The sequence below is a fragment of the Camelus ferus genome, chromosome 12 (assembly GCF_009834535.1).
Source record: "Camelus ferus isolate YT-003-E chromosome 12, BCGSAC_Cfer_1.0, whole genome shotgun sequence".
Classification (NCBI taxonomy): domain Eukaryota; kingdom Metazoa; phylum Chordata; class Mammalia; order Artiodactyla; family Camelidae; genus Camelus; species Camelus ferus.
The window spans coordinates 14,233,015-14,245,066 of record NC_045707.1 but is presented as its reverse complement, the minus strand read 5'-3'; the positions used below and the strand labels follow the sequence as shown (position 1 = coordinate 14,245,066).

General features: G+C 44.5%; 2 protein-coding genes across 5 annotated transcripts in view; one reads left to right on the top strand and one right to left on the bottom strand.

Annotated features, from left to right (window-relative positions):
• Window positions 1–240: 240 nt before the first annotated feature.
• Window positions 241–9,118, top strand: ASB8 (ankyrin repeat and SOCS box containing 8). Of its 3 annotated transcripts, none has more exons than XM_006177661.2 (4): window positions 241–889; window positions 3,450–3,609; window positions 5,047–5,151; window positions 7,194–9,118. In XM_006177661.2, the coding sequence occupies exons 2-4, from the start codon at window positions 3,481–3,483 to the stop codon at window positions 7,824–7,826; spliced, it is 867 nt and encodes a 288-aa protein (XP_006177723.1). In that variant the 5' UTR covers window positions 241–889; window positions 3,450–3,480; the 3' UTR covers window positions 7,827–9,118. The 3 variants fall into 3 exon arrangements, with proteins under 3 accessions (XP_006177723.1, XP_006177724.1, XP_032348602.1); XM_006177662.3 differs by having other exon boundaries at window positions 242–889; window positions 3,446–3,609; window positions 7,194–9,115; XM_032492711.1 differs by lacking the exon at window positions 3,450–3,609 and having other exon boundaries at window positions 244–889; window positions 7,194–9,115.
• PFKM (phosphofructokinase, muscle) overlaps window positions 8,735–12,052 on the bottom strand; it is a 25,345-nt gene continuing 22,027 nt past the window's right edge. For both annotated transcript variants that reach the window (XM_006177657.2, XM_006177658.3), the window contains exons 21-23: window positions 11,003–11,102; window positions 10,821–10,926; window positions 8,735–10,579 (exon numbers count right to left, since the gene is read on the bottom strand). In XM_006177657.2, coding sequence (XP_006177719.1) covers window positions 10,435–10,579; window positions 10,821–10,926; window positions 11,003–11,102 — 351 coding nt within the window. In that variant the 3' untranslated portion in view covers window positions 8,735–10,434. The remainder of the gene's footprint in view (window positions 10,580–10,820; window positions 10,927–11,002; window positions 11,103–12,052) is intronic.

Here is a 12,052-nt window from a genome sequence, read left to right as displayed (position 1 = left end):
GTTAGATTTTGTTGCTTAGAGCAAGCTTTGGGCAGTGGACGCTGGGGCACTCTTGGTTAAACTGGCTGCGGGGTAGATCACAGCACTTAACAGCCTGCCGGTGTAGGCGGCTTCACTCTACCTGCACCGCCACATGCTGGCTTCATAATGTCTACGCTTTGCATGGAAAATTCATTACTCAGAGGCGTCAGCATCTTCCTGGATAAGAAGGGTTAATGTCAGCACGTGCATCTTTTTCAGTCCTCAACATTTGGGCTAGTGTTCCTCTTCAGTATTTCTCTTGGTATAGTTTCCTTTGGGGGAGCGTGAACAAGTTCAGGAGGATTCCGAGGAGCACAGATGCGTTCCAATGTTACGAATAATGCTGTAAGTCTCTTTTATTTGCCAAAGACACTTCTTACTCACAGTTTAGTCTCCTAAACAGCAGAATCAGTGTCGCCAGTTTGGGACTAATGAGGGAATTAGGTGCGCGGGTCCGATTTCAGATGGAGACAGTGGGAGGCAGCGGAAGTACCGCGTGAACTCACTGCACGCCTGGTCCACGCAGGCGCGGCCCCTCGGAGGCAGTCCAGCCGCCCTGACAGGTGAGCTCTGCCCACAGCTGCAGACCCGAGCCCCCGGACTGCGGCCGGAGAGCGCCACATTGCGCCTGCGCACAAAGCCTCCGGCCGCGGCAAGACAGTAACCCGGTAACTAGGTCTGGGTTGGATGGAGGCGGCTTCACAAGCTTGCGCAGGCGCGTCCCGCGTTCGGACACTGGTCGGTGCGCCGGCGCCCATCCTACTCGTTCCTCACATCCTGTAAACAGAACGGCCCGCCCGAGACAACTTCTGCTTCCGGGTCACGCCTTGACAGCGGCTTTCACCACCCAGGTCAGCCCCGCGGTTCGGTGAGTGTCGCCCCGCTGCAGGAATGTCAGCAGCCAGGTTCCCTGACCCGGGGCACCACGCCCAGTAGCCCTTCCTCCACTCCCCGCTCAGGGTTTGCCAGCCCTCCAGGCTGGGACCTTGTTCCGGGCCTTGGGGAGACTGGGGCGGGGGCTGGTCCATTTCTGGGCCTCCCCGGGCACAGATTACGCGGCGCCGTTTCAATACCGGCCTCGGGAGACCTGCCGGGATTGCTGCGGTCTTTGCAGAGCCCTTGCGGAAAGTGACACCATACGTCCTCGCTTTTCATGCAGTTGCCCTCCGCCCCTTAGACTCGGCAAGATCAAGCTGCTGCGAGCCGTCTCCGCAGGTGGACTGGGCCAGGGTCTCCCCGCCCGAGGGGGCCGAAGCAGGGCCTTAAGCAGCAGGGCTGTTGAATCTCACCTCTCCTACTTGGCTTCTCGCTTCGAAATAAAAAAAAAACCCTTGGTGTTTTCTCTGGATCCAAAGTGAAAGAAAACGGGAGACGGGGCTTTCTGCTCCAGCAGTGGAAAGGGGCCCCTTGGGGGGTCAAACGATGCACGAGCTGCAGTCCGGAGATAGGTTTCCTTCCTGACAGTGTTGTCAGTGTGCCCCTAAGTTTCACTCTTCAGCAGGAGCTTCAAGAGAGTGGCAGAGGACCACTGGTCATATTAAGAATTAGGAGTTCTTAGCCTAGAGTCCAAGAGCACTCCGAAAGTGATTGCAGGGTTTATTTCTTCAGATTGTCATGGCCGAGAAATGGTTAACGGAACCACTGGTTAACTTCAGTCCACGCCTTCCACTTCGGATGCTCTGTTTTCTGCCCCCGCTGATTCAAATGCATCTATGCCCTTTTTTATATTTTTCCTTGCAACAAAGAAGTATAAGATACAGACCATTGTCTCTGAGGAGTTTCGTGTCTGCTGGAGAGATTAAAACACATGCCAAGGCTAAATTATCTAGGAAAATTCAGAGAGGCATATAAACAAGTGTGTAAGCTTATTCATTCATAATAAAGTAGGGGAGAAGAATATCCAGTTTGAATCATTGATACTTATGAATTGAATATTTTTAATTTGCCGTCTATTAATTAATACTGTATATATTTTAAATAGATAAATTGCTACCGATTAGCAAAATGGAAACTATTAGAGTTTATAGTATATTATATAATGTATAATGAGATTATCCTTCACAAACAGCAAAAACTACATAGTATGAAATGACCAAAATAATTTTAGGATTTTTTTCCTTAGTAATCATCATATGCATAACATGTTTAATTACTGCAAATTTTGAATTTTTTTAGGATTCAAAGTAATAGGCTTTACATTGGTTCAACAAATACTCATTGAGAACTTGCCATGTGCCAGGCATTATTAAAAATAACACTATATTTACCCCTGAGGAACTTAAAGTTTCATAAGATCATGAATTCCTAAACAGTTACACCTAGGGAGCTGATGTGGCATACCATATTTTCTCTACAGTTTTTGATATGTACTTTTTCATAGAAATGCTCCACCTTCTTTGCTATAATCTTATATGTTCCCCAGCTGGTATATGGCTCTTATACAGCCAGAGCTTTTATCATAGTTGAATTAAAGTATATTACATATTTTCTTCTTCCAACCCAGAGCTCTCTGTCATGTTGTAGTTTCAGCATATATTTGACCAAGTCTACTTCTCAGTTGTCACAAATGGCCAGTTATTAAAAACTTTAATTCATTTTGCACTCTTAAATCTGCCCATTTTCTCTAACTGCAAGCATACGCCATTGGTGTGAACTTTGAAATTCTTTTCTAATTTTATATAGATGACCCCAGAGAAATTACACTTTGGCATTCCTTCCTTATTTTGGAATATTACCTCAAAAACTTCCCATCTTTTTCTTTGCTGAAGACATTTTGAACTATCTCACAGATGCCTCGTCATTATTAACATAGATGCGTTTGTTACATAGCCTTTTCCCTCTCTTCTTACAGGTTAACAATCACTTCCATACCCTTTAGTCAGTCAATCAACAGCCAGTACTTATTAGGTACCTATTTTTTTTAGAGACTCTGTGGTTGGCCTATATGGACAAAATAGTAGAAGACAAGGAGCTTGCCTTCCAAATGATCACAACTTAGATGGAAAAACATAGCTGTGCTGCAAGGCCAAATGTAACAACTAACCTAAAGATAATAAAGATTACATACTTCACAGGAGGTAAAGAATGTTTTGTGGCATCTTTAGCCTTCAGAAATCCCCTTCCTTGCCTAGTCTTTTTTAAACCACACAGAGCTCCATGGGGATCACAGAGCCTCTTGGGGAAATCTTGTGCTAGACTAGGTCAAAAAGAACTGAGGTCCTGAGGGTCAGAACATTTGCATCCAGGTTCACCCATCTCTCTCAGCAGCTATTCTATTTCCTGTGATTAAGAAAAAATGATATTAATGAATCATCGATCTCTTTGAAATCTTGTTTTAGTATTGGGAAGGCCTCAGAGAACTCCTAACCCTAAGGACAGGTATGCTCAGTGATAATTGTGTATGCCTAAAACGTCTTTGTTTCAGGCAGTTTGGAGCATGTGAACGTACTCTGAGCCTTGATGAGTTCCAGTATGTGGTATATTATGCAGAGCATTCAGAGCAAATACTCTCTCTCAGAGCGCTTAATCCGAACAATCGCTGCCATTCGCTCCTTCCCACATGACAATGTAGAGGACCTCATCAGAGGGGTGAGTGTGCTGTGTTGATGTGAGAGTCCTTTGGGAGGTGAAGGGGGAAAGTTCCTGGGGAATCCTAATGGATTACAGATTTGCAGCTCTGGCTCAGCACAAGATCACAAGGAGTTTTTACCATCTTCTAAAATGTACTAAACCATTAAAATATATTTTCCCTATGTTTTGCTCCTCTTCCTTTCTGCCTTTCACAGTGTGCATATGATATTTTTTCTTCAAGAAATAGTCCTAGATAACCCTAGTCTCATGTTCTTTGTGAAATCTCTGGATATGGTGCATATGGGATCCAGCAAGCTGGAAGTCTCCTACACAGGTTGTACTAAGGGAGGAAGGAGGCAAGCAAAGCATGAGTGGTTTTCAAATCCTTGTGGTTTATAATAATTACATGGAGTGATAGCATTTGCCTTCTATCTTAGTTTGTAGTTCTGTAGAGAATATCAGCCCCTAAAATGCATGGTAATTTTTGGCTTAAGATAACACCTTAACTGTCTGATATCTAATCACTGCTCTTCCGTAATTCTGTTAAATGACTAGTATCCTAGAAATCTTTGATACCTTTTTCTGTATATTATTCCTGTTGAAGAGAAGTTACAGGGTAGTTTTTTTGATCACTAGAGGATACATTCAGGTAGTTACTTCTGTGCATTCTTTTTAACAATTTTAGAACCCTTGTTATAGCCTGGAGCTCTGTGGTTGCTTCAGAGTCGTGTGACATAGCTGTGAGAAGAAAAAGTCCTACCGTGTTAGTTTGTTCTCAGCAAAAGTGACTGCTGATCAGAAGACTCAGCAGTAGAAAGTTTGTCACGTTCTAATTCTAGCTCTGCTGCTGAGTCATTCAGTGACTTTGGTCTGACTGTGGTATCTCCATCTCCTTTATCAGATTTGAAATAGAAGCACCAGTGGGAGCTAGGTGGCAGAGAACGCTGATATTAAGAGGCTACTTTGAAGATGTTTATAAACAAAGAGATAACGTTCAGATGACCTTACTTTTAGTGATGGTCATCTGGCAAATGGCAAAAAGAGCATGCCAGTTCTCCTGGCTTCAGTCTGAAGGACTCACTTTCCTGATTTTTTCAGTGCATGGTGGCCAGAGAACAGAGGTTGCTTTTCTGGCTCTCCTGCCTGACGATAGGGTTCCACTGCTCTTATACATGAGGTTGTGTCCAAATGACCATCTGGCAGGCTAGCTTGTGGAGAAACATAATGACTTGATCTAAGGGAATCGAAAGTTCCTTTCACTCATCTTCAGTGTATTCTTTTGGTTTGGATATTGACATTATAATATTATTTAATTCATAGGAATAGAAACTAGGACTGGTAGTATCTTACAGTACACTCAGAGTTAGACCCTTTTCCCCCAGACCTGGTTCTGAGTCTTGCCCTGCATGGTGAGCCAGAGCTGAGCACACTGACTGAAGTTTCCTTCCGCCATAGGGAGCAGATGTGAACTGCACCCACGGCACACTGAAGCCCCTGCACTGCGCCTGCATGGTGTCAGATGCTGACTGCGTGGAGTTACTCCTGGAGAAGGGAGCTGAGGTAATGTTTTTAACACTGTCACATCAACGATTCATTAAAACTTGAGCTTCACATTTTCTTAAAATTTCTTGCCTCTTCTCTCATTTCTTCCCAGCTTCTGGCTCATGGTAACATTGGCATAGCCAATATTAAAGCAAAATGTGATGGTAAGTGTATAAAATCAGCCAAGGGATTTCATTCTTTTGCCTTCCTTTCTTATGCTGTCCATGGCTCCAGGAAGAGGGAGCCCCTTTCTGACTCAGTCCAAACCATTTACGACCTGCTACCAGATGTGCACATCTCTTACCACTGAAACTGGAAAATAGTCATTAGGCACTCTCTTCCTCAGGATTAAGCTACTTGTGCTATTTCTGCCCACTATTTTTTTTCTCTTTTAGCTTATCTTGTTCCTATTTCCTTTCTAATGTATCTTTAACGTAAAAAACAGATTAATTTTTATGGACATGAGCAGGAAGCAACATAGTATAATGAATGATTAAAAGAATGGACTATGGAGCCAGACTTCATGGATTGAATTCCAGTTGTTACTCCCAGCTGTGTGACATTGAACAAGTTGCTTAACCTTTCTTTGCTTCATTTTCCCCTTCTCTAAAATGGGGGTGATACGGTATCTTCTTCCTAAGGTTGTAGAGTGTTTAGAACACTGGCATGTGATAATTACTGAGTGCCTGTTAGATAAATAGATTCTCAGTTTTAACAGTTTTGTTTTGAATCTTCAAGGCGCCTATGCTGAGGCACATGTTTGAGTCAGGCACGCCATGAAGCTGGTGTGCAAGCCCCAAATACACTGGTCAGTAAGCCTGCTCCAGCCCCCAGCATCCTCACCTCCACACAGCCATGCTGTTCTCTACTTGTCAGTATCTATCCCATAATTTTTCGCCCTGAAGTGAAAGCCAGTGATTAGTGTCAGTGAGGACAGTGAAAATATCCTGGGCAAAAAGAAAAAAGAAAAAAGACAGGTTTTAGCTAAATAGAAGGTTGAACTCAGTTTAACATTTTATGAGGGAATATAATATACTATGTATAAACTTGGAATTTGAAGTCTTTGTAGCCTTCAGAAATTAGAGGTGATGCTGATGTTTTTCTTTATAATTTTTTAACATTTTATTTTTATTTATTTATTATTATATTATTATTTTGGTAAGGGGGGAGGTAATTAGGTTTGTTTATTTTTAGAGGAAGTACTGGGGATTGAACCCAGGACCTCATGCATGCTAAGCATGCACTCTACCACATGAGCTAAACCCTCTCCTCTCTTTTTTCTTTTTTAAATTTTATTTTATTTTATAATTTTTTTGGGGGGAGGGTTTACTTATTTATTTGTTTTTAGAGGAAGTACTGGGGATTGAACCCAGGACCTTGTGTATACTAAGTATGCACTCTACCATTTGAGCTATATCCTCCCCTGAGGTGATGCTGATTTTTCCAGCATGGGAGGATCTGTGCTCTTTCTGCCACATGCTTTCCTCTAGGTTCTCCTGTGACACCACAGCGCATGTTTGCAAGGGGTTGACTTGGATTAACAATTTGAGCTTCTCTGTATGGTTAAAGAACTTAGCAGAGCTACCTGGGCAGAACCTTGGCCTCATTATTTTTCAGTCTGGTTGCCATTAGCCACGGGATACAGAGTGAGTCAGGATAAGTAAAATAATCCAAAACTTTTACTCTGGCCAGTGTATTCAAGCTGCTTTCCAATAAATGTCTTTCAAAGTAGTTACAAGGACTTAACTATCTTCTCTTTCTTCTTACTCTGTAGTAGAGATTCTAGTAAATAGCAAATAAGAACATGGATGCAAAAACATCCATTATTCAGGCCAGCTAATCCACGCACATAACATTTGGGGATGGTCCTTTTCCTATTTGCTCCTCAGCTCCTATCATATCTCCATGCTCGTCACCACAACTCCCTGGGAGTTGCTTGTTGACCCTCGTGTTCAGAATGTTAACGTAGCAAAGACAGTGGATAAACACATGCAAGCTTCTTGGCCGGCCTGTCCTCTCAGTTGTTTGTAGACTGTAATGTAGTCCCTCCCTCTTTACAGGTGAATGCCCTGGATGGTTATAACCGGACAGCCCTCCACTATGCAGCTGAGAAGGATGAGGCTTGTGTGGAGGTCCTGTTGGAATACGGTGCAAACCCCAATGCACTGGATGGCAACCGAGACACCCCACTTCACTGGGCAGCCTTCAAGAACAATGCTGAGTGTGTGCGGGCCCTCCTGGAGAGCGGGGCCTCAGTCAATGCCCTGGATTACAACAATGATACCCCACTCAGCTGGGCTGCCATGAAGGGAAATCTTGAGAGCGTCAGCATCCTTCTTGATTATGGTGCAGAAGTCAGAGTCATCAACCTAAAAGGCCAGACACCCATCTCCCGCCTGGTGGCTCTACTAGTCAGGGGACTTGGAACGGAGAAAGAGGACTCTTGCTTTGAGCTCCTCCACAGGGCTGTTGGACACTTTGAATTAAGGAAAAATGGCACCATGCCACGAGAAGTGGCCAAAGACCAGCAGCTGTGTGAAAAACTGACTGTTCTGTGCTCAGCCCCAGGGACTCTAAAAACACTCTCTCGCTATGCAGTGCGCCGGAGCCTGGGACTCCAGTATCTGCCGGATGCAGTGAAGGGCCTGCCACTGCCAGCTTCTCTGAAGGAATACCTGTTACTTGTAGAATAGCCTGGAGGAGACGTTTGCACCATTACATGGGCAACTCTGGGTGAGGTTTTGCCCTGTGAAACTGTCTCTCTTGGAAAACAAGAAAAGCAGTTGTTCCTGTTGTGTGGTTTATATTTCAAGGCAACATGTCACAACAGTAACCTCCACATCACCTCCCTTCCCCAAACCAAGCAACCAAACAAACAAAAAAACCTCTCACTTTTGTTTCTGTTTATTGCTTACTTGGCTTTTTAGATTACACCCTCTAAAAGAAGAGGTCTCCCCAACCCTCCCCTTTAGGGAAAAAGTCAACAGTGCAACTGAATTACTCTAGGAAGACAAAGAATACTTATAGAATGTGAATTTGGTTTTCCTTTGGGGACATGATTAACATTTCCAAAGACTCCTTCTAGGAACATTTTAGTTGATCTGTGAAGAAGTTTAAGAAAACTCCAGCTAACAACTGAGGCCCAAAGATGAAGAGGCAACAAGCTCAAATGGTGTGCAGGTTCAGAATTGGGCTGGATGATGTCCCTAGAATGCCACATCACGGGGCATTCAGAAGGGACTGGCGCCCTTCCTCACCACTGAAGGGAACGGCAGTCTTTGCCCCTTTTCCATGAGTGTGCTCGAGGTCATAGTAGTTCAGCAGGTTTATTTTAGAAAGATTGTCTTGCTGCTCTCCACGAAGTAGAAGACATAGAAGGTTCTAAGCAGTCCTAAAAACTAGAAGTCCTAAGAACTTTTCTTCTAGTGCAGTTCTTTCTCTTCCTGGAAGCCAGTTTGCTATACTGGGCTTCGCAGGCATTTCCTGCACTGCAGACAAAGGTGTTCACTCTCGCAGGGGAAGAAAGAGCTGGGCTGGGCTGCCTTTTCTCATGGGTCTTCTTCATTCCCTAGAGGAAGCTCACTCCCTAAGAGCTTGGAGGTTTTTTTTTTTTAGTTGTTTTGGAAACTTTGCTTTTTACTGCTCTCTACAAGATACTGGTGGAGGGGGTGGAGCTGGGGAGTAGGAGAGCACCATAGCCCTTCCTCTGAGAGGCCCACCTACCCAAAAAAGACCTGTTTTAGTGAACAGTACTTAGTCTACAATCTCTTCCTTTTCACGTTGCTAAACTCAATCAAGTTGTTATTGATCTTAGATGACCTTACGCAAATTTGAAAAACTTTTTTTTAACTGATTGGGAACTATGAATAAAAATTAACAGAATCGGCTGACACAGCTAATTTGAAAAAGTATGACGCTTTTGTCCTTTTGCTGTTGGCATTTTTTGCTCACTAAAAAAAAAAGAAATAAACAGTTCTAAAAGCAAGTTTGGCAATTTCTACTCTTCCTACTTTTCTCTAAGTTATTTAATTATCTTGAGCCCCAGTGTCCTCATCTCTGAAATGGGGCTGTAACCACCACCCACATGGGCTGTTTTTTAGAACTTTTTTCAGGGTATAACAGTAATACTTTGCTAGTATTAGGGAACTACTAGAGATAATCCTTTCCTCCACCCCTTGTAAAACCCTGAACCTCCTTCCTGCTTCAGCAAGCAAGTGTGGAAACTGTGTAGGTTGGGAGGAATATGTATGCCTGTGCTGACAGCCAAGGTCAGGTAGCATCCTGTCAATTGGGGACACAGTCTACAGTCCCAATCCTGAAGACCGACTGCATTGCTTGGATACTTGGCTGATGAGGAGGAAGAAGCCGGTGAGACAGAATAGCAAACAAACTGAGCTGAATGAGAACTGACAATTTTCCAAAGCAGTATTTCAATCAACCCACCAAACTAGGTCCAGGACTGGTTGTCTGTTTCCAGGCTTTCAAAATGTACATGTCTCCAAAAAATGGAGTCTGGTTTTCATCCAGAAAGGAGTACAGAGGAAAAGCTGAGAAGGAAGAATCCTGTGTTGTCAGAGGAGAGGAGCAGAGACTGTAGGATGGCTGGGAAAAAGCAACCCTGAATAATGGTTAATGATCAAGAAATGAAACGCAACTTTATGCTTAAGGGAGACTGGAGCGTCCCGCTGATTGCAGAGGATGCAGGAGGGACTAGCTGTGGGATGAGGGTAAGGACCAGTCCACTGTGTTCTCAGACCTTGTGTACAGAGTCAAGAGATGTCCAAGATGAGCGAGAAGTACATGGGCTTGTCACATGGGCTGCATTTTCCCAGGTGTCTGGGCAGAGTCTGGCTTGGGGCTGACAGGAGTGCACTTGTGGAGGTGATAACAGGAGAACCGAAAGCACAGTGACCAATTGGCATTTATTAGTGTAGTTATTGTCACTGTAGTAAAAGTAGTAGAGGAACCAAGACTTTGTTATCACAAAGAAATAAATAAAGCTTATTTTTAGGAAAATTCTAACCGAGTAACTGAAATCTAGCAGTAGCACTAGGGGAGGAGCCCAGCCTTGTGTGACAGATGAAGCTGGGGTAGAAGTCATGATAAATTCTACCTAAAAGGAGCTTCTACTCATTGCCCCCTGCCCCAGCTTCCCGGCCAGAGCTGACCACGGCTGCAGTTACAGAATAAAAGGAAACCTAACGAAAAATGAGCTGAAGCACTTGAGACGATGTGAACTTGGATCTATCGGGGGTGAGCTGACCATGATCAGACCATCTGTTCCCCTCACTGCAAAGAGGTTTAGACGGCAGCTTCTCCAGACCGCTTCCGGCTGATGTGCTCCAGGTGGGCGTGCTCTGAGGTGTCCAAGTCAATCTCATACTTGGCTAGGATTTTGAGGATGGGCCTCAGCTTCAGCCACCATTGTTCCTTGGGGATGCGATGCCTACAGAGGAATGAGGTAAGTGATGATTTAATCTTTAGCACCCCAATCAACATCTGTGAAAGGCTATGGGAAGAAGTTGAACAGAACAGGCTGGATTTGGGGCATGGGCATCAGATCTAAAGTAGGTACAACTATAGGTGTTACTCCTAAGAGAAGAGGACTGAAGACAGTGAACAGGTTGGGAAGAGTAGATCTTGAAACTACCAGGGAAGGAACCACCCCAGGAAGTAGATGTACTCACTCAAAATCTGTCTGTTCCTTCAGCTCAGCCACTGGTTGAAAGATCAGTGCTCTCTTGCGCATCCCCAGAACACAACCTGAGTCTGGAGTATTAGCAAAGATCCGTCCTGCAATAGGGATGGTCAGTCAGCTTCTAAACTGGGAACCAGCTTCTAGGAAGGGGGCCCCTCTCACCCCACCTACCATTACGGTAACTCTCTTTGATCTTCCCAGACATCCAGTTCATAGCCTTTGCACCCATCTTAGTGGCAAAATTCCTGTCAAATGGAGTTGGGCTCCCACCCTGGAAAAAGAATCATAAAAATTATAGAGGTAAGGGCTCCAATGAAGTGGCAAAGACATTGGAATACATGGAGAAAAAGGAAAGAATAGGTCCAGGTTTACAGCCAGAAGCAGGAATCCATAAACCTAACCATGAAAGGAAATCCTGAAACAGGGCCGGGAACCAAGGTGAGCTTTTGGCCATTAATCAGATGTCAGAGTAACTCATTAGTACAAGGGGATGACTGGTCTCGCCGTTGCTTCTTCCAGCCCCACAGCTGCATGATCCTGTTCATTTCCTTCCAGGCTTACTGGCCACTCTATTCCCTGCCCCTCTACAACCTAGCAGCTTTTGTCAGTCACCATCATTGATGACACAAAGCATTCCTTGTGACCCCATCTGGATGCCCTTGGTAGCACCTCATAATATTATAAAACACCTTGCAGATTTTCTTTGAACAAAGCAAAGTAAGTGGGAAAACGGAAAGGGAGGAAAAACAGAAAACAGGTCTTCATACTTTATGCAATAGGACCTCAATCCTGCAGAGGCTGATAAGCTCATTCAAACTGAGATAATGTGAGTTCATTTGTGGGTACAGAAAGGTCAAAAGTAAGTGCTTAAGAGGCATCAGCGGGGAACATTTGGGATAGAGGAGGCCTCAGACCACTAGTATCATCTGTGAGAGAGGCCTACCTAGGGTGGGGACTGAATGTAGGTGGAGAAAGAGATTCCTTCCCCCTTGGAACCCCAGTTAGTGGGGATGGAGCCCAACCCCAGCAAGGTGCCTGTACTCACCCACCACATTCCCTGCGGAAGGCAGCACGGTGTGGCGGGGAAAGCACTGGACTAGGCTTATTCTGGCTTCACTCAAGCTTGATGAGTGGCCCTGAAAAAATTATTTCTCCTCTCTCAGCCTCATTTTCTTCATCTGAAGCAGTAGTTCTCAACTGGAGATGATGTTGCCCCCTGGG